Here is a 26,759-nt window from a genome sequence, read left to right on the forward strand (position 1 = left end):
AGATTAAAAGTCTAACTTAAGATTTATTTTTTTTGACTTAATCGAAGACACGAATATCGTGAATTACCCAATGACAATCATCTCAAAATACATCATTATACATTAAAAACAAAAGATTACACAAACTGCACGATTAATCATTCAATAATCTGGAAGATGTAGCAATGCTTGGAATATGAAAGCTAGTAAAGTGTGAAACTGGCGTTTGGAGACTGCTATCCGTAGAGGGCACATCCCATCCCCACCCCACCTTAAATGACTGACCCAAAACAAAAATTTCCATTTTCCACACACCCCAACCCCAAACTAAGATCAACCTTTGCCTTGCCCTTACCAGAAGAAGAAGCAGCAGCAGCCGCCGCCGCCGCCGCCTGAGGCACGTGTCCCATGTGCCTCTACACTGCCATGTGTCAAAATCTAAGGCCCTCTCCATCACGTGTGCGGCTGCATCGTACACGTGTCGTCAAAAGAATAGATCCCACATGACTCCATGTTCCGCGCCACTACCCGACAAGACGACGAAGACCTCCCCTCCCTCCCTCCCTCCCCAGCCTTCGCTTGTAGAAAGAAGCCCCAATTAATTAATTAATCCAACAAAAAGACGACCCGACCCAATTACAGCTTCATTTTAATTGATTCTATTTTAATCTTACACACGCTGTACCAAAAAGTGCTTAGAGGCAGATAGATTCGCCAGCCGTTGGCCGCCACGTGCCCGCCGCCTAATTATGAACTGCTCCACCATAACACCACCGTCGATTCGCATTTTCATTTATTATTAAATAATTTAATAATCACATTTACTTATTCTATTTTTGAGTCATACTATTTGTGCAGAACAAATATTACATAAATATTTATAGGACAATCAAAATATTCATTTTGTCCTTGCAATTAATGACCCAAATGCAGCATCTCTCTCTCTCTCCCTCTTCCTCTCACACCGTCGGCCCCAGCAACAGTGGTAAGCGGCGGCAGCGACAACGACGAGGAGAGGCGTGGTGGCAAGGTAGCCTAGGCGACGCGATGAGGCGACGAGACGAGGCGACAGGCGAGGTGAGGTGGCGGCGAGAGCAGGCAGAGGCGAAGTTGCAGCGACAAGGAAAGGGGGAGAGGGAGAAGGGGATGAACAGTATCAAAATATCGCGAAATATCGCGATATTTTGATGTCAATATATTGCGATATACCATTTCTGTAAGCATTATGTACAAAAGCTTATGTACAAATAGCATTTTCCTTCACTTTTATGTGAAAAAATTTATTTTGTTTTTTACGTTAATAAATAATTAAGTAATAAAGATCTGTATGGATTGGAATCTTGATTGGGCAGGGCAGGTAAAGTCGTTAGCGGTTAAAAAAAAAGGGCAAGCGGCAGTTGTATTGGTGGGCTCAAAGAGAACCTATGAGGCTACTGTTCCAATTTTACCCCTATCCCTATACTCCCTAATTAATATTCTACTTTTATTAATCTATTCTTAGACTCAAAAGTAAATTTAAAGATTAAAATAGCTTCTACTCCTCTAATAATATTTGATTGCTTGGATTCACATCACTCAACTGTTAATATGGTTTTTTTTTTTTTTTCTATCACCCAAGGGCATAGAATAAATAGATTAATAAATACTTTTGTAATTAATGTGTATTGAAAATCTATTAATTAATAAATATTAATCTTTAAGTTTGGGGTAGAATTGGGTTTTCAGATAATTAAATAAATAAAAATTAGAATTTAATAATATACATGGCAAACATTGATGTATATTTTTATAAGCAATTATTAATATATTCCGATGATGTAGATAATTTTATAATCATTAATACAAAGTTAACTCATGATATTATATAGCTTATGCTTATCTCCAAAGTTTAAAAGCTACTACAAACAAAAAACGTTCTCCTTTTTCCCTTGGATGCGTCTTGTCTAAGCTTTCCTCTCCTTGCTCCCAATATATATATGTATGTATATTCATCTCTCTTTTGTTGCTTTTTCATTAATTATCTTTATTAACCTAAATATGAAAATTTTGATTTGAGTATCGTTGAACTCCTCCACTCATCTCAACAAAAACCCTAATTTAGATCTAAGCTTTAAAATGAAACCCTATAGTTTGGATTCTTTTTTTTCCTTCAACTTGTAGTGGTTAATTCATTGAAAGAGTTTTGCCCAATTCAATTGAACAAGTTCATTCATTTGCATCCACCAATTTATGGGAAAGAACTTGACAGGTTGACTAATCGATTGTCCGTAACTTGGTTGTCACGAAAATCTATTCCAACTCTTGTAATGTTATGCTTACATAATTAAGGTAATGTTGTATTAATAAAACTTTTCTATATGTTATAAAAAGATAAGTCTCGACCAAATACTCAAAGCAACATACACATAATATTCAATACTGTAAACATGCAATAATCAAGAATAATTTAAACACACAAACACTAAAGATTTACCGTGGTTCACCCGTTAATGAGGACTACATCCACGTTGAGCTCCGGTAAAGAGAGCTCACTTCACTATCGGATAAAAAATGCTTACAACCTCAATTTACACAGATTGACTCTCAACCCTCACTGTACAAAACGATTCTCACATTTTAAATCGACCCCATAACTACAGAAACTAAAGGTCAGAGGCCAAACCCTAGAGAGAAAACATACATAAATTATACAGAGAGAGAAAAGAAAATACAGAGAATAATCAGATCAAATCAAGCAAAAGGAAGGTAATCGGAGGCTGTGCGCGCTGTTGATCTCGAGGCCACTGTAGAAGATATAAAGAAGACTTCAACGGTGGCGATCGGGATGAATAAAGGCACATCAGAACATCAACGATCGGGCAAATAGCAGGCAAGACGACAATGAAGTACGCCAAGCAAAATGGCACAGCTGGTTGCCGTTTCAGCCATCCACATAGAGGCCCAAAACGCTGCCGTTTTGGGTGGCTCTAAAGGTTGTTGAAATGACCCTCCAGCCCTTATGCCAAATGTAGCGTTTTGAAGCTTCATCAAAGTACAACACTATAAAATGCTATAATTCATTAATTATTATTAGAAACACTCAAACTAACTTTCATTAATAATAAAAGTTTCACTATCATATATTAGTTTGCAGAATCTTCTTAAATTTGTTATGAAGGGATATTTTTTTATCCTTTTGTTGATTAAATATTGTATTGGATTGTTATACGACAATTTTTCTTGAGATGATTGCCCTTCCATAATTCTCGATACTCGTGCTCTCGATTACGCAAGGAGAGTTATGATGATCTTTCTTATATATATGGGCAATGATTTGTGGTTCAACTTGGGGTTGAACAAAGTGAAAACTTCATTTAGTTTAGAATTTCTTAATTTGATTTAAATTAAAAATTATTATCTTTCTTTCATAGTTTTGAATATTAGCTAGTTAAATATTAACATATTCAAAATATGAATATAATATAAAAAAGAATATTACGATATATGAGCAATCATTTAAAAAAAACAAAAATAAGAAATAAAATTATATATGTACGTAGACAATTAAGATTAGAGTACTGCATTGACCTTCAACGGACATCTTCAACCCATTTTTGACTTGTAAAACTATCCAGAATAACTCTCTCTTCTATAGACTAGGATTCATATGTCTCATATTATCGGAGCCAACAAGATTGTTTTTTGAAGGAGGAGGTTGTTTTTATAACCCTTTATCTGCTTAATTTCTGGCCTTTGGGTTTAATTGGAGATCAAATGCATTAATTTGTCGCATGAACCTTTGTGTTTTGTGGGTTGTGATCCATATATGGATCAAACTTTTCAATTGGATTAATTGTTGGTTTATTTTGCTGAATTTTGTCGCTTGTCTATATATTTCTCCTCTTCTACTGTTTAATTTGGGGTTTGCTATTAACATTTGTTGTCTTTTGTTAGATCCTTCAAAGAATTTGTAATTTGTATTAATGTCATATTGGTTAGACTATCTTCTTTTAATATTTTACTTAACAAAAAATAAAATAAAATGTGAGAAACGCAATGAAAATGTTTGGGTAACTGTGAAAAAATAAATAAATTCCCTTCTTAGGTGAATGGATAAAATTATTGAAAAATTTTGTAATAAGAGAGAGAGAGAGAGAGAGAGAGAGAGAGAGAGAGAGATCAAAAAATACTTAGACAGAGAGATTCTTAAACATATATAGGACATAATGACTTTTGATATGTGTTCTATAAATATATAACACTAAGAATTATGTATTTTTAAGTCACGTAATATGATTAAGACTCATGATTATGTATGTGTTTTTTTTTATCGTTTTCATTAAAATAATTAACCAAAGTGCTTGTGAGAAAAAGCAATCATGTAAGAATCTAGTAAAGATCGTTTGCTTAAATGAATTAATCAACAAGTAATTAATTTAATTATATCCTGATCTCACATTACTGAATCACCTGTAATCCATCAACACGTAATCTTCTCTCATGCACTATACGTACGATCACCATCACATGTAAAACAAAACGAAAAAAGAAAAAGAAAGGAGAAAAGAACTGTAACATGAATCTGGTATGGGCATGATCCAAGGGATGTAATGAAAGCTCTCTTTTAAGTCCACAAACATTATATAAATCCCTTTAATCAACTCCACTCCAATTGATGAAGATGAATAAAATTAAACAAGGCAAGGTTCAGGTAATGCAAGATACCTGGCCAATTAAGACACCCTAATATACAAACCCATTAAATTAAACACTTATGCTTGTCGGAGCCGCTAGATTCATTGCATGAACCCAACCCTTTATTTAAAACTCCATCAGCTGCCTTTCCCATTTTTAGATTCAGCAGTTTTGTCTGCTTCTCCGTCAGAAAATTAAATTTAAATCAAACGGTGGAATATGAAGGTTTGATCAGAGCCTTAAACAATGTCGTAATCCACAGGACCAAGAAATTAGACACAGCTCCAGCCACATGGGTTGTACGTTAAGAGCAAGCTACTGGGTGCTTTAATGGCCGGATTAAGCTGTATTATACGTCGCTGTTGGTCGATGTGGCGGCTGCGGGTGAGGCTCATCTGTATCGCCGGGGGTGATGTTATTGCGATGGAAAGTATATATAATTGGGAAACCACGGAAGTGCATGAAGTGCCGAAACACTTGTCGGGATAAAGAAAGAAAATTCCGGCTTTTTGGATTATGAACACCTCATCCATGTTCATTGTCGTTGTCAGAACTAGGTTTTCTACTATAATATGTATATATATGTTGAATATTTTAGAAAGCTAACTTTACATTTAAGATTTGGCAATAATTAATTAAGCTTTGATTTCTATTTGTTCATATATATTTATAAACTTTGTCAGCCTGACGACAATTTTCTGTGATAAATATGATGGATAAAATATATAGTTAATATTATTAAGATGGTAATTTTATAAGTGGTTAATAATAGTGATATTCAAGGTTTCAAGTGATTAAGCATTTGAAATCTTAATTAGAATAACTCTTTTACTATATTTTGTGACTTGCGTTTACTTAGTAAAGTGGAGCATATATGCTATCAAAAAGGCTTTTAACATATATTTTATTTAAAAATAATAGACGAAAACAATTATATACATATTAAGGTTTGTTATATGTTCTTAATTCTTAATTGACGGTAAAGACAATATAGTTATTTTATTTTAACAATATATATATATATATATGTTATTTTGTTTTGTAGAGTTGGTTACATGTTAATTATTTATCTTTTTGATCATATCTTTTACAATATTTTTATCACTAATATCACATATAAGTATGTCTTACCAACTCTCTTTTTCGGTTTTTTTTTGTGTCTTTAATATGTTGATATAGTTTTCATTCCATCCATTATTTTTATAAAAAATTTATTTTTTATCTTTTTTTTACATAATCAAATAATTTTAATCATATAATTCATCTCAAAATAAACTTTTGTTTAGAACCAAGAGAGGGAATGCAGTGATTGGTAGCCCACAAACCCCTTCTTGAGGGGCCCTGCCCTACCACAAGCTAGGCTTGTGATTCAGACTATAAAAAAAATAATTTATTTAAATCATTCTTTTAATTTTAGGAGTAACAATATTTCTATTATTAATCTCTCAATCTATTAATTTAAATAATTAGTTCAAGATTTTTAAATTAATTTCTTCTTGACATCTAATAATAAAACTATAACAGTATTCACAAATATAAATTTACATTTTATGTATTCAATTTTTAATCTATATATATTTTTTATTAAAACTTTCAAATTCTAGAATGTTTCTTTAACATCATGAGATTATTATTCATACCATATTTTGTCTTATTCACCAGCATATATATATGGTATCCTATGCAAATAATAATACACAATATACACCAAGATATATATCTTTATATTATGTTTAATAAGATCATCTATTATCAGAACAAATAAAAAAGATTCCAAAGCTAGCATATCCTTAAAAGTGTGTGAGGAGAGACAAGGTCATTCTTATATCGAGTTTGGGATTTGAAATGGAAACGGTAGAATTCTTTTGCACAAGAAGTCAAAATTTAAGTTAAAACTTTCGAAAACCAAACTGATTAGGGGTTGAAGGCAAGTCATGTAAATGTCTCTTAATTAATAATCAAAGGGATGCATATGTAACAGTGCTAAATCCCTAACAGCTAAAACCGTGTGCCAGTTGTATAGGTATATGTGAACAATTGTTATTTAATCAAAAACTATAGAATAAAACCATGAATTCATATGTATATATATATAAATGATTATAAGTCAACTGTGTATGGTGTAGTCTTTAGTTCAGTTTTCTTGGGCAGTTCACAAGCCAATATATGGGTTTATTCTTTTTGGGTGATTAAGGATATTAATAATGAGGATAATGTTAATATATGTGGAGGCTTAAATTTTTATTATATTTTAATTGTGAGAAGGTTTTTTTTGGTATTATTATTTTTTTCAAAAAATTAAAGTAAACATAAGTTTTTTTAATAAAAAAATTCATTAAATAAAATTTTAAAACGTTTACGATTTTATGTTAGAGTATATTTAGAATCTTATAATGAAAGAGAATATATATAAAAGAGAAATCTTTAGATAACTTCATTTTGAGATTTGTACTCAAAATCTTCAAATATTTTATCTATCTTAACATTTTAAGTCTTTTGACAGAAATATTGAGATTTTAAGTCTTTTGACGTTTTACTTTTTGGGTTTTTTTTCTTTTTTTCTTGTGTTAAAAGAAAAAAAAAAAGAAAGTAAAAACACTTGTGGCAAAGAAGCCCTACAAATATTGAATAGGTGATATTGCAGAGTGTAAATTTGAACTTCGTCTCTTTACATGTTCATTTTTGTCTGAGTAAATACATATAACTTGCATTGAAAAACCAATAATCGATTTACAATGTCTATAAGTTCAATGAAATTAGAACCACTAAGGGTAAGTAATAAATAGCCATTTGACTTAATGCATATATAATAATGTTATTTTTACATTCTATTTTTAGCTTATTGAATTAATTCTACGGTTTCTACTTTCTAACTTGCACAAAAGGAATGAGAATCTAAAATTTGGTTAGGCAAGTGAGAGGACAATCCATGCAATTAAATTAATTGGTAGCAAAAACCCATTTACCCATAAACTGAATTATTTAGCTGCAAATTAGAGCAATATGTCAAGCCTTTTTTTTTTTTTTTTTGGGTTGGCTCATCGTTTATTTTATTTTTTTAATTTTCAAAAGAAAATAGGGAATTAATTTTTGAATATGCATCAGTAAGTTAAAATTGTTTGAAGAAATTGAAATTTTGAAAATTAAAGCAAAAAAAAAAAAAAGAAAAGAAGATCAAAAGGGTGTTTTAGTAAAAGAACTTTGATATTGCTAGAAATAAAACCGCGTAAACAGCAGCTTGCTTTTATATTCACCGAAGAGAGGGAAAGCAACCGTTTTGTTTCTCACCCACCAATGGAATGTAAAGGAAATCCAACTGGATATTTACTCATTGACTATCCACCGAGAGAGAGAGAGAAAGAGAGAGAGATTTATCTTTGGCAACAGACAGGGGTCCTGAAAGAGTGGGAGGTAATTCCAAATGCGTTTCAATTTTCGTTCAATTTTTCTTTTCTTTTGAGGAGAGAGAGAGAGAGAGAGAGAGAGAGAGAGAGGTGGGAAAGTTTCAAAGTTGTGATTTTGATTTTTGTTTTCTATTTGGAAGGTTTTGAGGATTCCTCAAATAAAATTTTCCTTCGACGTGGATTGGGTATTCTGGATGTTTGCGAGAAAAGAGAAGAAAACCTTCACTCCCTCTCTGTCTCTTATTGGGACCTTTCTTCTATAAATGACTCTTCTCCCACCCCTTCCCAACCTCCCCCCTTAATGCTCTGCAAATACACACAGAGAGAGAGAGAGACAGAGAGAGCGAGAGATGGAAGATATGGCTTCTTTATGGAGTTACCAAGAGGTGGGTCTTGTCAGCCATCTCACTTCATTCTTTTCTGGGAATCTTCAATTGTACTTCTTCTGTTTCGCATTTAAAGCTTTCTTTCTTTCTTTTCACAGATTTCTCCTCCTCTTGCTCTGCTTCACCACAATTCCTGTTTTCTCTTGGTGTTTTCCCTTTCTGGGTTTATTTCCCAACCGCCTTCTGTCAAGTTTCTTGGATTCTGACAGTGATTTCACTGTTAGTTTTATGCTTATGTCCATCCTTTCAATTTTCTTATCTCTGTTTCTCAGAGGAGATCCTTCCCGGAAAGTGGAATCCATTTTCTAGTTGGTTTGAAGGTCAATTCTCTGTTAATGTTGATTCCCTTGACATTACAAGTTTCAGTATCTTTCTTTGCCCCCTTTATGATGGAAACTTGTGATGTTTCATGCTGTAATCATTCAACAGAATCCAGTTTCTTTGCGGTGGATGGTCATTGGTGTAAATCATTTTCTCACTGGAGTTTTTAATTCAAGAAAGTGTGGCCATGGATTTGACCAATTTGTTCTTGTGATCTCCATGGGCCCCCAATCTTGATTTCACTGTTCCTAACTTTGAATTAATTGGTCATGGAATTGTGTGAAAACATTGCCTATTCACCAAAATTTTGCAATTTTTAATCCTCTTTGAACAAGATATGTTGTAGATTTCCTTTTTTCAGGACAAGTGTTGTCGTGAATCACGAGAAAACTCTCTCTTTATATATATCTATTTTATACTGATTCGGTTTGAATTTACAGGGCCCTGTTGATTTGAAGCAAAAGCTTCTGTACACAACTCTGGAACTGGAATCAGTGAGAGCTGAAGCAAATGAAGAGATGAGAAAGACCAAAGAGTACATGAAGCAGTTGTTGCAGCTCTTTAAGGTTGCCTGCCAGGAAAGGGATGAAGCAAGGGACCAACTTCAGAAACTCCTCAACAAGCTCCTTCCTTCCACAGTGCCAAGTGAATTCTTTACAGCTCTACCTCAGCTCCAACCTGATAGCCCTCTGATCAAAGCCGCAAAAGCGAACTCCAGCATAACTGAATCTAACAGCCTGTCAGATACACACAATTACCAGTCCCACGGTTCTTCCCCAGTCGACTCCTTCCTCGATGCTGGCTCGTCGCCAGAGCTTTCTAACTTGAACATGGCTGATTCAAGCAGCCTGGCATTTGTGAACCAGCCCTTGCTTCAAGATTACTCTGGCACGGTTCAAACGGGTCTTGTCTCTTCAGCAGCACCTAAAATTGATCAGGGTTCTCTGGTCATAGACAATTTTGTCACGGGAAAGCCTCTGCCTCAGAAGGGAAAGCTCTTGCAGGCTGTGCTGGAGTCAGGGCCGCTGCTTCAGACTCTTCTTCTGGCGGGGCCGCTTCCCAGGTGGCGGAATCCGCCCCCTCTCCAGGCCTTCAATATTCCACCTGTTTCCATCAAAGGATGTGGTGCTGAGATTGTTAGTCAGAAACCAGCTGCACCAAATTCTCTAAATTCATCTTCTTTTGTTAACATGACTACTGGCTCTTCCAAAATGTTGTCATCATCTATGATGCATTTTGCTGGTGGTTCGGCTGGATCGGGCTTTGGCAGCGAGCGATTGGTACCCGCAGGGGCAGAATATAACAGCTACGCTGCATCAGTGAAGCGACAAAGATTACAATGATTAAATGATGCAATACTGTCCTTTTTGTATAAATAGATGGTCGTTGGTGTAAATGGGATAAGCTATTTTGCTCTGGATGACATAGTGACTTAACTTTCTTATCGGAGTTTTCCATCCTTTAAACCATTGTTGTTATGTTACTGAATGGAGAAGGAAGCAAATATAAGTACAAATCAACAATAATGCTTCTTCAATCTTAAAAATAGGAACGCTTGCTCTTCCAACATATAAAACTTTTCATCAAGAGAATCACTCGAAGCTGTTGCATCTCATCTTAAGGATCAAAATTGACCTTTTCAGCATCAGTTCACCATTCTCCTGACTACTGACCTGCAGTTCAAGAATTTGCAAGTACCCATACACCTTCCAATGGGGTGGATACCACTTTGAGGGGAAGGTCTTACTTTTTGTTTTTTAATGCTAGAGATCAAGACATAAGCAGGTTGGCTTAAACGCTAAATGTGGGGACATATTTTAAAGCAGTTTTCGAGTTCAGGCCAACTTATAAGAGATTTTTTTTCAATATTTTAAGCACCCAAGTCCGATGCAAATTCTATTACAGGGAAATAGAGAAACAAATTGAACTTTCTTGGAAGAAAATGCTACCATTGAGTAGACTATGACATCTATGTAGAAAGCTGTAAAATTCAAAACAACATAGAGCGTGAGGGCCTATTCTGTCTACATGGGGGTCCAAGAATCCATGTTGAAAGAAGACTGAAATAAGGGAAGTGTTGGCAAATGGCAATGCTTATATCAAAGAATTTTCTTCTTGCTGAATATCAGATGAAAGGGCCGGAATCTGTTACCAAATTTGCTACTGCACTTCCAAAATCAGTCACCATACTGCATCTAAAAGTCATGCCAGTTTGGTTGAGGCAGGGTCAACAGTACCAGCCACCCACCCTTTCTACCATTTTCCTTGGCACAAAAAACAAAATCCTACTTAGTGTTGAGTGATCTTTGCCTACTGTGGTTTGTGAATCTCCAAAACAACGTATAACAATTGAGATTTATCATCAGGACGGGTTCCTAACCTAGCAGAACTTCTATGGTTTAGAGTGGCTTTCATCTTCCCTGGAACAGTCATCATTCCACGGCTAAAGTTGAGCACAGTGAAATTGAGCAAAGAAAAGCGAAACCTTTTCCAGCTAAAAATATGAAAGGAAGAGAGATTTCACAGATTCCCCAAACAGATACAAGGGCGTTCATAACATGAACAATCAGCCTTGATTACAACTGAATGTTATGAATTTCGTGCAGTACTCAGTATCAAGCGTTTGCCATGCCGTGCAGTACAGTCTGCTAAATTCCACAAATTGTATAAATTTACCTTTACAATTTTATTGCAGAAAAACACATGCCTGGGACAAGACAAAGAGAAGGGTCATGGGAAGTTTACATCTTTCCCGCAGTAATTTGTAAGTCATTAGTGGCGTGATCAGCAGCTACTTACTAAGGAAACTGAATTGTGAATTCATCAGCAGAATCCTAATTAGTAATTATCATTGTTATCGTGTACAAACCTAATTCTCTGACAAAAAGAAAAGCATCAAACGATAAGACAGATGCTTATAACTTGAATACTAGGAGCCATTTGGCAGCTTATGCAAAATGGTTATCCTCAAAATTATCAGCAACCTTGTCTATATATCTCTTCGCTTTGGTTTGATCGTGCCAGCATCTTCAGTCTCAGCCAAACATAAGGCCCTTTGGAAAAACAGATTTCTACTAGATCCACAAAGCAGATAATTGAGCATTGCCTTCCTGAACTACAAGCTGCCAATTTTATCAGCCAAAACTTCAGATAGAACATGCTTCCAAGTCCAGTCCCGTCTCCAATCTCTGAACCTCCACGCTGGAACCCAGTAGTGCTGGCTTTGGTGGGGTTTTTTTGTAGCATCTTCATGGTATTCAGCTACTACAGGATATTACAAGGACACTGCAGCAGATTTCGTGGGACAAACCAGGGTCCAAGGCAATTTCTGAGGGTGGAGAACCCCAACGATCCCTCTCTGCAGTTCCAAAGTCGAGGACTCGACTCTTATATCATGCACTCGCTTCCCATTACTCAGTTCAAGAAGAAGGCTGCAGAAGAATTAGGCCAAAACAGAACTGATTGTGCAGTCTGCCTGGGTGAATTTGAAGATGGTGAATGGCTAAAGCATCTTCCAAACTGTTCCCATGTCTTTCATGTTTCTTGCATCGACACTTGGTTCCAGACTCATTCGAGCTGTCCCCTCTGCAGATCATATGTCTGTAATCTTGCAATGGACAACGGCTATTCTGTTTCTGTGTACAATTTGCTAGAAACTCTGAGGAGGGAAAATCTCATTCAAGATAGATCAGAACACCATCAATCCCTTAGGTCCCAAATCCTGCATGGTTCTTCCCTCGGAATAAATCCACAAAATGCAAGCTGATCACGATACTGGAGCTCCAGAGAAAGGTATATTTTTATCAGAAATTTCGCAGCCTTGAGATGAACTAAGGCAAAAAATAACATTCCTGATAGATTATTGAGCCACTAGATTAGAAATGAATTGCAGTCCATTCTTCCTCAAACCGATCTCTGAGGAGGGAGAATAACATGCCCGCAGTCCTGGCAAGCCTCACAGTAGCAACGGTGAGAACTGCTTTTGCAGCTAAGGTTAGTTGCAAGCCAATTAGAAGACAGTGCATTATGCATATAAAAAGGGATGTAATCCATTTTTCTCTGCTAAATTTATCAAGAGAAGTTTACTCATGGTGATATAACAGGAGTATAATAAGGTGGTGGATGCCATTGAGGTGCATTACATAAGCTTGAGAATTTCAGTGTCAAGCAGTAAAAATAATAGTGAGCATCAAAGTTAATGACTGGAATTAAGAGATAATGAGCTCGCTCGAAGGGAGTGAGCCTTGCTAAGCGAATCTCTCAAGAGGAGACTCAATTCCACCCCTTCAAATCACAACCTACCTAAACTGGAAGAGGAAACAAAATCGCAGTTACAGTAACATACAGGTTTGCTTTGTGTTCATCCAAATGACTGAACAACCTAGGATGATACAGAGTTGAACTAATCACACTTACTTTGCCATTGTAGACGCTGGAACATATCCTTTTCCACTGAGCAGTGACCATGCTATTAAACATTTTGTTTCTCTCAGGACCACATACATATACACTTGGACTACATCTCGGCATTGCTTTATTCACGTAATTCTTTGGATGGAGGCTCTATTAGCTCTTAGATGGCAATTAAGATCAGCTCAGACAACTAATCAAAATCCTGGAACAAGTCTCCAACTACATACGGAATAATGCAGTCAGGAAGAAGGAGAACTATACACCAGCAGAACAGCAACCTCATAAAAAATGTTTCGCCCCTCCCTTCCAAACCTCCCTAACATAGCTTTAGAGTTCCTTTTGTTAAACACCATAAATAATCACTAAATTTTATATTAAAATAAAAAAATTATTATACTTGAATTTAATATATAATTTCATAATTATCCTTAATTACCATTAAAAGAGACTAACACAATTTTAGTATAAAGTTTAGTGATATTTTTATATTGCAATGAAAAATTTAATGACTTTTTTATATTTTTGTGTAAACTTCAGTAATCATTTATATTCTTTAATCATCTAAGTTATTAGTCATGTTAGTATCCCGTTAACTTTGTTTAACAAAGTTTAGTGACTTAACTTTCTTTGATATTATATATATAATTATTTATTCTATTAATTACACAAATAAATTATTTTAAAATTATGAAACTCAATCAATATGGTGAATATCAAAATTTCCTAAAAAATAAAAGTTTACGCTTCATATTTTAAATACTATAAAACACAATAGATTTATCATAAGTATAATGGGTAAATAAAAAATTAGTTCTGAATTTTACACTTCGTAACAAAATTAGTTACCTACTTTAATTTTTATTGTCTGAGTCACTAATTTTTAATTTTGTTATACTTTGGTTTCTCTTTTCATTTTTTATCAAATTTTATTAATAAAAATTAATTTAATAAACATTAATATAAAATCAAAAATGATTTGACGCTAAATTTATAACATAAATTCTACAATCAAGTAATTGTGAAATTTATATTAAGGTAAATCATGTTAATTTTTGTTAACAAAATTTAAAAATTAATTAAGAAAGTAACTGAATCATAATAAAAATTAAAGTTTAATAACTATAATGGTAAAAATTAAAATATTAACACTAATTTATTCCATGATTCAAAATTTAAAAACTAATTATTATCCTTAAAAACAATAGGAATTTGTTAAAAAGTGGTTTAAAAGGGCGATCAAAGTTGAAAGAAAGAAAAACTAATTAAAAATGGCGGTTTGAAACGTGCCCCAATGCACCAGATGGGGAAGGCCAATAAAGAATAAAAACAAAACAATAAAAGGTAAAAGAAAACCAAAGAGAAGAAATCACAGCAGGAAAGCCGCCGGCGAAAGGGAAACCCTTTCAGGTCACTTGTCGGTTGCTCTCTCTCTCTCTCTCTTCCTCTTCTGTTGATAAAGGCGCGTAGTCTGCGACTGTTTCTCTAGTCTTCAGTCGAGAACTCTCCGATCACAGATCAGTAAACGCCGTCCAATTTTCCGGTGAGCTGTGCCTCTAATCCTTAATTATCCCCATCCTCACCGCCCGCTGTAGCGACTCCAGATTTGTCGTCATTTTCTCCCTCCGTTTATATGTATTACTATGTGCGTTCATCTATGCATGCGAAATTCTTCAGTGTAAACTAATATAGTTCTTTTTTTTTTTCCCTTTAATTTCTAGCGGTAAACGTGGATGTTTCCTATGCGGCGGTGAAAAGGAGGGTGGTGGTGGTGGATCGGATGGTATATGGCGGAAACAACTTCTTCTTCTATTGCGTCTTTGAAACAGAACCGCGTGATGTTCTGGAAAGGGGTTTTTGCCGTGGTCGGCATTATGTCCACTCTCGTTATCTACGGCGTCCTACAGGTATAAAACCGCAATTTATTGTCTCAGAGTTTGTCTGCAAACATTTAATTTTGGACGATCACTTTGTTTCTTTTCTGATTTCATCTATGTCTGAAATCTTTTGCCGTTGCATGAAAAAGAAGAACGGAATTTCTTATTCTTCACAGCAGCTTGAAACTACGAAAGAGCAGACCAGCTGCTGCTGTACTCCAAGTATCTGGGTGAAAAATAGCATTTAATGTGTTGTAGTCTGTGATGTGTATATTTTTTCGTGTACTAAGAAAAATTGTGCCAGAGTTTAAACTCTAATATCAAGATGGTTTTTACCTAGGCTTATAAAAAAAATGACTTATACCTTGAACAGGAAGGATATTATAACTCTGGGGCACAGCCGTGCAAATGGAATTAGCATAATATTAGCCATTTATTCAACAAAAGCACTTATAGAGGAAGCAATTAACTCTCTTCTTTAATGGGACTTTGCATTCATTTACTTTCTTGTAATCAATTAATTGCAAATTGTAGTTCATAGTTTCTTAGTACAGATAGGAAGCTCGAACCTTTAACCTCCTGCAAACCTTGAATTCATAGTTCCACTGTTTTCTATTTTGTATTGTTTGCTATTTGTTTAAGTTCAATGAGTTGTTACGGTTTCTCATTAAGGAAATAGTTGAAAAGTTAGTACTCTTGCAGGAAAAGATCATGAGAGTTCCTTATGGGGAGAAGAAAGAATATTTTAAGTACTCATTATTTCTTGTTTTCTGCAATCGTCTTACAACGTCAGCAATCTCTGCAGTTGCTCTACTGGTATGTCTCTTTTAGTAGATAATGAATCAAGTTTTGTAGCCATCAAAAGATGTGCAACCTGGTTAATGGTGATTTGTTAAACATATCATTAGCTCAATAACAACATATCCAGCCTTAAGCTGCCTTATCTTCTACAAGGCCCTTATAACTCATATCCCATATCATACCTAAGGATCTCCGGCAAGTTTTTCTAGTTTTGCTCTACCTATTTTGCTTAAGACTTGTTTCATTCCATCCACTCTCCTCATAGGAGCGGCTATTGGTTTTCTTCTCACTAAACAAAACCATCTTAATTTGAATGAATCACCAGCTCATTTGAAAATGTAATCTAATGTAATCTGGATGCTTAAACATTGTGACTAGATTTTTCTTGATTCCAATGTTTTCATTTATCCAGGTAAGTAAGAAAGCACTGGACCCAGTTGCTCCTGTTTATAAGTATTGCCTCATATCAGTATCAAACATACTAACAACAACATGCCAGTATGAGGTAAGTTATATTATATTTCAGTGTTTTTCATCATGAATCACTGGGAAAGGAATCAAACCTGAAGTAAAAATTATTCAATATATATTTTTTTGAGCATTGTGTAATTTATTAGTTTATTGACTCGAGAAATTAGGCTATTGGTGCATTAATTCTTTTGGTCTTCAATGTTTTTTCTAGGCACTTAAATATGTCAGCTTTCCGATTCAGACACTTGCAAAATGTGCCAAAATGATACCCGTGATGGTATGTTGGTTATGTTTTGAGTAATTTGGGCAGTTAGCTTATCTTGTTGTTTCTAGTTTTCCCAGTAAACGCAATCGGTTTTATGCCTTATTGGTGTTGTTAGTTAATAATGTCTTTTAACTCAAGGACATAGTTTATGTTTTCCTAGAAATGGTTAAATAGTTTTTATTTTCTATTTTTTTCTACTTCTTTAGCTGCTCCTTTGTCTAATGATGGTTTAAGTTGTTGCTTTATTTTGCAGTTCTTGGAATCAAGTACCCTATGCTCCCTCCTACTTGTTCTCTGACCTTTCTATCATGTTACCTATTCTAATTATCATGCCATTCGTGAAATGTTTGTTATTCTTGTTAAGACTGAATCCTCTTAAAAATTAATCTAAATGTGTCTGGCTCTATCATGCTAACCAAATGAAATACTATGGTGTAATGGCTTTGCTTCAATAATGAATGCCGCAAGGATTCTTATATAAGTTTCCTGCTGGTAAAACATGACATAGATTGCTAACATTGAAACAGAAACAGACCAAATATGAACCTTAATTTAATAGGAGGATGTTTCAGTTTACAAGGGGTCCTGGCAGCCCCATTTGTTCCAGTGATTGGTTATTCCTATTATATGACTAGCCACTACATATTTTCCATTTTTCTGCAGGTGTTATTCTTTTAAACTTTCTTAGTTACTTTTGCATATCTAGTTGGAACATACCTTGTCAACTGTTCTATGTTTTACGCTGTTTAATGTAATGTTTATTTTTATAAGCATTGTACCCTTCCTAGTGTTGTTCATGGATCTGCCAATATACCTTCTCAAATTGCGAAAGGTTCAATCTACTAGGACTTCAAAACAACATAAGAAATCCTTTGTTTTTCATTCTGAAGTCCCTTGACCTTCCCCAACTAAGATTTTAGGATGGATGTTCATTCTTGTATGGTCTACTCCTGCCAATGAGATCAAATTTTGAAGAAAGGACCTTGTTTTGATGACCTTAGATTTGATCTCTCACAAAGAATTGATGACTAAAAATGTATGCAGGATGTGGTGCAGTAAAATTGGTTTGGTCAAGGCATGCCACTTTTTTCATTTTCCCACACCACTAATAGATATATTCAGCTAGAGGCAGTTAAAACTTCCAATGCCTCCTAGCATTCATTCCAGTAGCATTTTATTAATGCAAGTAAATTAATAAACTCCACAAAATTGATCTCATTTACATGGTCTGAGCTTTGTGAGTCCTCTTTTTTAATCTGTTTCACTACTTGGTTTATTTGTGATCATTATTTTTGGCTAAATTCATCAAACACCCCCGGAACTTTGGTCATTTGGTCACGAAACCCCTGGAATTTAAAATTTTCCCTATCAGTTGGTGAATTTTCCAAAATTATCCATGACACCACCTGAACCTTTTTCCCCTTTTAGGGGGTTTTGTGGCTAATTTTGGAAAGTTTAGGGACTGATTAGGCAAATTTTAAGGTTTAAGGGGGTTGTCTGGGCCAAAAGGCCAAGGTTTAGGGGATGTATGGTCAGTTTATCCTTATTTTTATGCATCATGTGCAGTGCTGTCCTTTACTAATTATTGTCACATCTGTCCATTTTGTATATCAAGATTGTAATCAATATTTTCATTTGTTGGCTTTTCTTGTGATGCTCGGCTTTGCATGTAAGAACCAACTCTTAATGGTATTATTTGATTCTTCTGCTTGACATGACTTGCAGCTTTGGAGCACAGTGATTATGCAAAAAGTATACAAGGCACAAGACTATTTGCTGGCTTTTCTAGTGATGCTTGGTTGTGCATTATTCATTTTATACCCGGTAAATGACTGTCCTTTTCTTCCATGGTCAACCTTGTTCAAATACTCTTTTACTTTTGCACCCAAAGGCTGGTGAAGAGTATTAAAAAGATACTCAATATCACCGTTCATTTATGAACTTTAATCTGGATTTATTTTTTCATTTAAAACACAATTATTGGACATTGCTTGCACTTGTCATATATATCTCTTTTGAATGATGAAATTATGGACACTCAGCCATACTTGGTTGTTAAAAGGAAACATGAACTTTTTATCAATTTAGTGACTGGAACATTATGTAAAGGCTGTATATTTATAGATATCTGTCCTTGTCATTATTATAGAAGTGTCCTTCAGTTAATTAGGATAAGGGCACTTTCTTCTATGTATATCAAGACCAATTTCTTTTGCATCTAGGAACTCAACTTAAAAATCTCATAATGAAGTTCTAGAAAGAAAAGCTTATTAGAAAGTAAACATCAACTGGTGAACTCTTTTTTCAGTGCGTGATTGTGTTTTGAACTCATCTAAAATTCTGTACTAGTCATAACTTGTAAAGGATGCCAAACCAATGACTTTGTGATAGAGCACAGCACATGTATATTATTGACTACTAATAATTTGTAATATCCCTTTTCCCCAAGGAATTCTGTGGAAGCCACGTATATGGTAATATTACTTGGCACATTAATCCAATACTTTGAATATTTTTAGGATCCAGTCCGCATATTATTATTGTTCATCAATCTGTGTATTTTATTCTTTGTACACTTGTTTCTTATATTGGTATATCTAGTGGAACAAATTTACATATGCATAATAGCAGTCTGCAAACTATTCCAAGAAAGAAAGTAATGGCACCTTACTGAACATTCATTGAGATGCAAATCAATTGTCATGATCCTAGGGCTTAACCTAGGATCAGTTTGGAAATCGGAAGAATCTGATTCAGCTAAAGCCAAGAACAAAAGGAAATTAAGGAGGAAATTGGAAGAATGAGGGAGAGATTAGAAGAAGTGTTAGGGGGATTAGAAGAACATAAAAGAGGGAGATGAAGATCAAGAAATGGGAGAGAATTTGGAAGAGGAGAAAAACAGATTTCAATTCATTAATTTCTTGGATACCCACTTCCTACAGCTGAGACAATATATATATAGCCTCATTTAGCTATCAGACAAAGCTCTCTAACCAACTAAGCTACAAGACAAAAAGGGAAAATAGCAAAATAACAACACCCATATGCTGTAACAGAAATAGCTCCTAACCAACTAAGGTAACTAATTACATTATTGCCCTTCTAATTATTCCTTGGGTCATGACATCAATCTTGTTCCTAAATATATGATTTTAGCAAAGGTCCACCTAGATGCTGCTATTTGATGCTCTTAACCTGTATTGGCTTTTGAAAAATTTTTCATGTGCTGAATTGCTTCCGTTATTTTATATTGTTGTAGGCAGCAGGTGATTTAAGTCCATATAATAGAGGGAGGGAAAGCACTGTTTGGGGTGTTTCCCTGATGATTGGCTATCTAGGGTATGGCTTCCTGAACTCATTTCTTGTGGTTATTTTTCTGTTTATAAACTTTGTATTGCAACATGTAGTGTAACAAGATATCGAGCCTTAGTCCCACTGTGGTGTCGGCTACATGAATTCTATCTCTATGGTCTCATTTTTTGTAAGACCCTTATAACTTTTATCATACCTAGGACCCCTGCATAAGACTTGTCTAGGAACTTTGTCATAAGCTTTTTTTAAATCTATAAACATTATTTGTAAATCCTTTTGTTTATCTCTATATCTCTCTATTAAACTCCTTAACTTGTATCATACCTAAGACCCTGCATAAGACTTGTCTAGGAACTTTGTCATAAGATTTTTTTAAATCTATAAACATTTTATGTAAATCCTTTTGTTTATCTCTATATATTTCTATTAAACTCCTTAGCAAGTATATAGCTTCCATAGTTGGCCTGCCAAGCATGAAACCAAATTGGTTTTCAGCACCTTGGTTTCTTTTCTTAATCTTTGCTCATTCATTCTCTCCCAACTCCCGAAGTTTCATAATATGGCTAATTGTTTGATTCCAATTACCACAACTTTGAGAATCTTATTTATTCTTTAAATAGGCACTAAAATGATCTTCCTCCATGTGTTAAAAATAGTTATGGATGAATACCTCCTATACCATGAGTATCAAGCTTTGAGTTGCTTTGATTTGTGGTTGAATGTTCTCCTTGCTAGCTATGCAAAATGTCCACGAAAAAGTTTTATTTTTATTTTTCTTGCATTCATTTGTCATTTTATTTTTAAAATGAAACATTCAAAATGCATATCTGGCTTTGTATCACTATGTCTAGGACCATTTAGTGACAAGAAATTCCTGAATCTGTTCCTGTAGTTGAGTCACTGAGATAGCCATTGCAAGATCAACTGCTGTTTATTTAATTTACCTGTGGAAAATCCAATCAGTTAGTGAAGAAACAATTAAATCCAAAATAGGAGCATGGGATTTGATTGTAAATGTTTGTGGTAGAAGAGCAACAGAGAAATAAGAAGCTACTTTTTGATTCAATGGCACCTTGCTTCGGCGTCAATTTATTCAAGTGGAAAAATCCATGCGCTAGACCAGAGTGCTCAAGACTTGGTTAGCTAACATGAAAATAGAATTGATGTCATTTGAGTATTATTGTATCAGTGAGCTTAGCCAATCCCACATCATGGGATAAAGGCTTGATGTGTGTGTATATATATACGTATAATTTTTTTTTTTTTTGTAACGGACCTTATTGTCCATTTTTGATTTGATTAACATGGCTAGAGTTATTCATCATTGTTAGTTTATGAGGGAGTCCAGTTTTCATTTGATCACTATTAGTTTAAGACTTTGATTCATTTTCTAGTCAATATCTTCTTTTAGTTGACCCAAATATTTGTGGGATGAGTAAATTCTGCAATTTATTTGCATGCATCTAAATAATATCTGTAATTTCTCAGATTTGATGGCTTTACTAGCACATTCCAGGATAAATTATTTAAAGGCTACGATATGGAAATACACAATCAAATATTCTACACCACATTGTTTTCTTGTATACTCAGCTTCTCTGGTGAGTTGTCCATTATTTGTATTTGGAATAATATTATTGTATCATAGGCCTAAATGATTGTTCATTTGTTTTGATTGTTTTGGAGGCCATATTGGGTTTTAAAGTATCAGGGAGTTGTATGGTTAATGATTTGCTGCTTATTTAGTTTTCTTCGAATAGGTGAAATGTGTTCTGTTGAATATGTTTCATCCACTTTGTACATATATATTCCTTTATGGAATTAGCATATTGAAGAATGAAGACTACTAAATTCAATTGGATTGGACATAGCCTTCTTGAGCTATAATTTCACCTTGGTGCTTGAAATTTTGAGTAGCCTTAGTACACAATTAAGAAGTTTTAGTTCATACTAATGAGTGGAAATTGAAAGCCACAAAATAGGACTACTGTATTGTACGTAAATCAGAAATTCTACTTGGTTTGGACTCTTTTATTGCTGACTTTATACGCTCTGTGGGCTTGGATTGTGCTGTCTTCGTATTACAATCACCATGTTATTCATAAAGGCTTGATCTAGTTTGTCATTTTATCTCCATATAATGGCTGTCGGCTTGGCTTCAGAGACAAGTCACATGGAAGCCACTTAAATATGATAAAAAATTATTATCATGACAAAGAGTGCACCTTATAGATCCTGAAAATTCATTGGGAGTGTATTGAAGGCCCAAGTGTTGATTTAATGACAAAATGATCTAATATCAAGAGCTCAGAATGGATATCTGTAAATATAGGCCCATATTCACTAATTTCGGTCACATATATATCTTCACAATAGTAGGTATTTGTTAATGGTCATATCGTGTTATTGTCTTACAGAACTCTATATCTGATTTGCACTTACTACAAGTTGAAGTTATTCTTCTCTACTTTTTTTAACTCTATATTAGCCACGTTTGAGCATCCGAGGCCAGTGAAAGATGTTATTGGCTTTCTTTTTGGTTTAGGTCTAATATTACAAGGGCATCTCCTTATGGCAATAGATTTTGTTGCTCGCCATAATGATTGCTTCTTTGACGTTGCACTGCTGTCCACGGTAAGTGATTTAGTACCTTAACAGTTACAGAAGTACATAGCCTTATTAAGAACAACCTTTTTGATTCTTTATCTGTTCTTTTCTTTCTGCCCGTTTTTCTTAGTAATATCGTTGTTTTATGTCCTTATATCAAAAGATACTGAAGTGCAATCCTCAAACCTCCCCCACCCCCACCAAAAAAAAAAAAAAAAAAAAAACTAAATAAATACATATGAAAAGGAAAGAACGTTCTCCAGCTTGGCACACTAGCAGAAAGGAGAAATGGTGACTGTTTTTTCATGCAGGTTGCAACTGCTAGTCAATTCTTCATTTCTTACACAATTCGGACATTTGGTGCACTTACATTTGCCACCATAATGACCACAAGGCAGGTAAAGAAAACTTCAAGCATATTTAAGTGTGCCTTAATTGATATATCAAAATATCTTCTCTTTTATTCTGCCTCTACAGTGCTGATTTATGGTTCATATGAATTTTTCATGGTTGGCAAAGTTGGTGAGCATTCTGCTATCATGCGTGTGGTTTGCGCATCCCCTTAGCTGGGAGCAGTGCATTGGAGCTGTAAGCCCCCACCTCAATCCTTATTTAAATGTAGATTCAGAAACCAACTTGCATTTATTCATGCACCTCTTTGTTCATTTGGTCAGGTTATTGTTTTTGGTTCTTTATATGCAAGAAGCTTCTTGAGAAGCAAACCACAGAAGCCTTCACATGAATCACATCAAGAGCAATTGGAAAATGGAGAGTCCATTCCCCTAAAGGGGAACCCTTGAGATGGGCCATTGCGGTGCTTGCATTTGGTGTTGCTTCATTGCTTGGGAGGAGCTCGATATTCCAGTGTTGTCAGCTCGAAGAAGCTGCGAGAGATTTGATGTGAACGATATTTGCCAACTCTTTAAGTTACAAAAATGCCATTCTAGGGGTTGGTTCATCTCAAAGTTGGAAGGATGCATCTACCCACCTTGAAAGTTGGCCATACTCTTTTTGGAACCCCTTCAGCCCCATTTCACAGGATGTCCATGTCTATGTCTTGACTAACGACAGAAGCCATGAATTTGGCTTAGCATTTTTGTTTTCATTTTACCCATTTCAATTCATTTGGTATTATTTCGCTCTGCTTTTGTATTCAAATGCAAAAGAAAATTGTACAATACAAACTTATACAGACTTTATCTTACTCTTAGCTTGACTGATCAGATTAATAAGTGATTTGTTCTTGTTCTTAGCTTGACTGATCAGATTAATAAGTGATTTGTTCTTGTTATCTTCTCATCTTGGAATGGGTAAGGTGCAGATGCTGGTTTATGGAATTGATAGGTGAACTGTGCACACCCCTCCTAGGGGTTCCACTCAAAGCTAGTATGTTTTTGTGGGTGTCAGGCAACACACACACACATATATACATATATCTTTGAATACGTTAAATCCTTAGGCGCAATTCCTACCACCTCATTTGTATTGATGAAAGCTTGTGGGAATTGTGGGCTTGAGTGACTCTTGCAGGGCTCATCCAGTTTTCATCAATACAAATGAGGTAGGAGAAGCACTCATGTCAAGTCTGTTGCCGTTGCATCTTGTTTCTGGAGAATAAAGGGAAAGAAACGAAGTCGACTGCCACTTATAGCTGTCATCTAAACGTGCCTCCCCACATCATAATTTAGCTGTCACCTTTAACGATGGTAAATGATAATTTAATATTAAGATTAAGAATTTGATCTAAATTTAAAATACAGATACAAGTTAGTTATTCTACACAATCCCCCCCCCCCCCCAAAAAAAAAAAATAATAAATAAATAAATAAAAAAATGCAACCAATGATATTGGCAAAATTAACGTATTTGGCAACCAAAATGTATTCCAAAATTCTATTTCGCCATTCTCATTTCAAATTATTCCAAAATGGAAAATGAGAATAATTTATCTGATGACTACGATTACTGGAATCATTTCAGTTTCCAATGCTTGTCCCCCACCGAGTGTTGGCACACTTTGTGGTTCGTGTAAATATCAAATGGAGACCAGTTCTCTTCAGCCTCCACCCAACTTTCCTTTTCAGTTTCTTGGGTTGGCGAAAAGTTTGTTAGTGAGTTCGGTTTATTGGGTTCCTGTGTTTTTTCTTCAGCAAGGAGACATGGAGATTGATCTTTCCCCCAAGTTGGCGAAGATCGTGTACGGAGGAAATGGAGGGGGTTACTTTGCTTGGTCGCCCGACGACCTTCCGATGCTCCGTCAAGGAAACATAGGTGCGGCCAAACTTGCCCTCGAGAAGTATGGCTTTGCCCTTCCTTGTTATTCCGATTCTGCCAAGGTCGCTTATGTTCTTCAAGGTATTGTTCTGTGATTCTTTTTCTCTTATATGTTGTTGATTCGTGGGTATCTCTTGATTTCTCAAGGGGGTTCCTCGTTTTCAATTCACATAGCATTGGTTTTACGCCTTTAGATTGATATTTGATCTTTGATTTTTTTTTCTTCTTTTTAAAGATGATTTGGTTTGATTCCAGTAGTTGTGAATTGTGGTGCCTCGATCATCATCACTGTTCTGAGTAGAGGTGCTTTAGATCCTTTGGCTGTGGTTGCTTTCCTTTGAATCGACTGGAACTTCATTCGTGTCTTTTAAAGTTCTAAGCAAAATCTGGAGTTATAATTTGGGGAAACACTTGAAACATTTTTATGAATTTATTATTGTTGACGTCCTGTATCTTCAACAACCCCGCCTTCAGAATCCTGTTCGCATTCGGTTCGAAGCTTGGATAAAAGGGTAGTGTTAAGTAGCCCATAATTAGTGTAAAATTTGTCCGAAAACGCGATATGAAAGTCGTAATCGCGGGACTTAGCTTTCCCTCTATGAGAATTCTCACTTGTTTATATAGGCAATGGTGTTGCCGGCATTGTCCTCCCTGAGAAAGAGGAGAAGGTTTTAGCAATAAAGAAGGGCGATGCCATTGCCCTCCCCTTCGGTGTGGTTACATGGTGGCACAATAAGGAAGACACTGAGCTTGTGGTCCTCTTCCTGGGGGATACTTCAAAAGCCCACAGAGTCGGTTCCTTCACAGACTTCTTCCTCGCTGGTTCCAGTGGCATCTTTTCCGGTTTCTCAACCGAATTCGTGTGCAGAGCCTGGGACTTGGAGGAAGATGTTGCGAAGACCCTTGTTGGGAAACAAACAGGCAATGGCATTGTCAAGCTTGATCCAGATTTCGACCTGCCTGATCCCAAGGACGAACACCGAGCCGGATTGGCATTGAACTGCCTGGAGGCTCCTCTTGATGTTGACATCAAGAAAGGCGGAAGAGTGGTGGTTTTGAACACCAAGAACTTGCCTTTGGTCGGTGAGGTTGGCCTTGGCGCCGATCTTGTTAGGCTGGATGGCAGTGCAATGTGCTCCCCTGGCTTCTCTTGCGACTCTGCCCTGCAGGTGACTTATATTGTCAGGGGCAGCGGCCGAGTTCAGGTGGTCGGGATTGATGGGAAACGTGTCCTTGAGGCCACCATCAAGGCCGGCAACCTGTTCATCGTGCCAAGGTTCTTTGTGGTGTCAAAGATTGCTGATCCGGAAGGACTGGAGTGGTTCTCTATCATCACCACTCCCGAGTAAGTCTTTTGTCTTTCGTTCATCTTGCTTTTCATTTGTCAGCATAATAATAAAACTCGTCCGATCAAGCAAGAAACAAGATTGAGTGACTAACAATGTTTGCGTGTTGCAGCCCAATTTTCACACATTTAGCTGGAAGCATTGGGACATGGAAGGCCCTGTCGCCACAGGTGGTTCAAGCTTCGTTCGGAGTTGGGTCAGAGATAGAGCAAATGTTCCGGTCGAAGAGGGCGAATGAAGCCATCTTCTTTCCTCCTCCAAACTAAGAAAGAACTGAGCTGGCTTTGTCTTGGTGAAATAATAAGGCATTTTACATCAGTTTCTAGCCGGACTATATCTAACCTGTTGGATTAAGGTTCGGGCATCGGAATAATTATTAGTCTGTAAGAAGTTCGGAGTTTGGTTTACATAGAAAGTACATAATGGGCCGCCACAACCTATGTTGTACGAAAACATCTCATAGGAACCGTTTCCTCGTTTCTGAAACGTTTTATATTTTCGTTTTAAACTCTATTTATGTCTATTTTTTTTTAGAAAAATGTTCGTTTTCACATTTTCGTTTTCTATTAGAAACGTTTTTCTTTTTCATTTCTGTACAATATAGATCACCACTAGGTGGGCCGAATGTGTGA

General features: G+C 35.6%; 4 protein-coding genes across 5 annotated transcripts; all 4 read left to right on the forward strand.

Moving 5' to 3' along the window:
- Nucleotides 1-8,248: 8,248 nt before the first annotated feature.
- Nucleotides 8,249-10,208, forward strand: LOC127798050 (uncharacterized). The gene is made up of 2 exons (XM_052331341.1): nucleotides 8,249-8,443; nucleotides 9,205-10,208. The coding sequence occupies exons 1-2, from the start codon at nucleotides 8,408-8,410 to the stop codon at nucleotides 10,105-10,107; spliced, it is 939 nt and encodes a 312-aa protein (XP_052187301.1). The 5' UTR covers nucleotides 8,249-8,407; the 3' UTR covers nucleotides 10,108-10,208.
- Nucleotides 10,209-11,894: 1,686 nt separating this feature from the next.
- Nucleotides 11,895-12,538, forward strand: LOC127792415 (RING-H2 finger protein ATL66-like). The gene has a single exon (XM_052322901.1). It carries the CDS (start codon nucleotides 11,922-11,924, stop codon nucleotides 12,528-12,530), a length of 609 nt encoding a protein of 202 aa, XP_052178861.1. The 5' UTR covers nucleotides 11,895-11,921; the 3' UTR covers nucleotides 12,531-12,538.
- Nucleotides 12,539-14,507: 1,969 nt separating this feature from the next.
- On the forward strand, nucleotides 14,508-23,759 carry LOC127811362 (UDP-galactose/UDP-glucose transporter 5). Of its 2 annotated transcripts, none has more exons than XR_008025658.1 (12): nucleotides 14,508-14,717; nucleotides 14,896-15,081; nucleotides 15,754-15,867; nucleotides 16,265-16,357; nucleotides 16,535-16,600; nucleotides 18,314-18,412; nucleotides 19,848-19,927; nucleotides 21,389-21,501; nucleotides 22,446-22,534; nucleotides 22,819-22,901; nucleotides 23,027-23,095; nucleotides 23,182-23,262. XR_008025658.1 is itself a non-coding variant. In XM_052351136.1 (12 exons), the coding sequence occupies exons 2-12, from the start codon at nucleotides 14,962-14,964 to the stop codon at nucleotides 23,305-23,307; spliced, it is 1,056 nt and encodes a 351-aa protein (XP_052207096.1). In that variant the 5' UTR covers nucleotides 14,509-14,717; nucleotides 14,896-14,961; the 3' UTR covers nucleotides 23,308-23,759. The 2 variants fall into 2 exon arrangements, 1 of the variants encoding a protein (XP_052207096.1); XM_052351136.1 differs by having other exon boundaries at nucleotides 14,509-14,717; nucleotides 22,819-22,905; nucleotides 23,182-23,759.
- A 726-nt stretch (nucleotides 23,760-24,485) lies between these two features.
- On the forward strand, nucleotides 24,486-26,678 carry LOC127807475 (cocosin 1-like). Its single transcript, XM_052345348.1, has 3 exons — nucleotides 24,486-24,862; nucleotides 25,406-26,126; nucleotides 26,240-26,678. The coding sequence occupies exons 1-3, from the start codon at nucleotides 24,547-24,549 to the stop codon at nucleotides 26,391-26,393; spliced, it is 1,191 nt and encodes a 396-aa protein (XP_052201308.1). The 5' UTR covers nucleotides 24,486-24,546; the 3' UTR covers nucleotides 26,394-26,678.
- Nucleotides 26,679-26,759: the final 81 nt, after the last annotated feature.

The sequence above is a fragment of the Diospyros lotus genome, chromosome 1 (assembly GCF_014633365.1).
Source record: "Diospyros lotus cultivar Yz01 chromosome 1, ASM1463336v1, whole genome shotgun sequence".
In the NCBI taxonomy this organism is placed as follows: Eukaryota; Viridiplantae; Streptophyta; class Magnoliopsida; order Ericales; family Ebenaceae; genus Diospyros; species Diospyros lotus.

Coding starts and splice junctions, on each gene's coding strand:
- LOC127798050 (XM_052331341.1), top strand. CDS start 8,408: ATGGAAGATATGGCTTCTTTATGGAGTTACCAAGAG. Junction 8,444..9,204: donor CTTTATGGAGTTACCAAGAG/GTGGGTCTTGTC, acceptor TTGAATTTACAG/GGCCCTGTTGATTTGAAGCA.
- LOC127792415 (XM_052322901.1), top strand. CDS start 11,922: ATGCTTCCAAGTCCAGTCCCGTCTCCAATCTCTGAACCTCCACGCTGG.
- LOC127811362 (XM_052351136.1), top strand. CDS start 14,962: ATGGCGGAAACAACTTCTTCTTCTATTGCGTCTTTGAAACAGAACCGC. Junction 15,082..15,753: donor TTATCTACGGCGTCCTACAG/GTATAAAACCGC, acceptor GTACTCTTGCAG/GAAAAGATCATGAGAGTTCC. Junction 21,502..22,445: donor TTGTATACTCAGCTTCTCTG/GTGAGTTGTCCA, acceptor TTTTTGGTTTAG/GTCTAATATTACAAGGGCAT.
- LOC127807475 (XM_052345348.1), top strand. CDS start 24,547: ATGGAGACCAGTTCTCTTCAGCCTCCACCCAACTTTCCTTTTCAGTTT. Junction 24,863..25,405: donor GGTCGCTTATGTTCTTCAAG/GTATTGTTCTGT, acceptor TTGTTTATATAG/GCAATGGTGTTGCCGGCATT. Junction 26,127..26,239: donor TCTATCATCACCACTCCCGA/GTAAGTCTTTTG, acceptor TGCGTGTTGCAG/CCCAATTTTCACACATTTAG.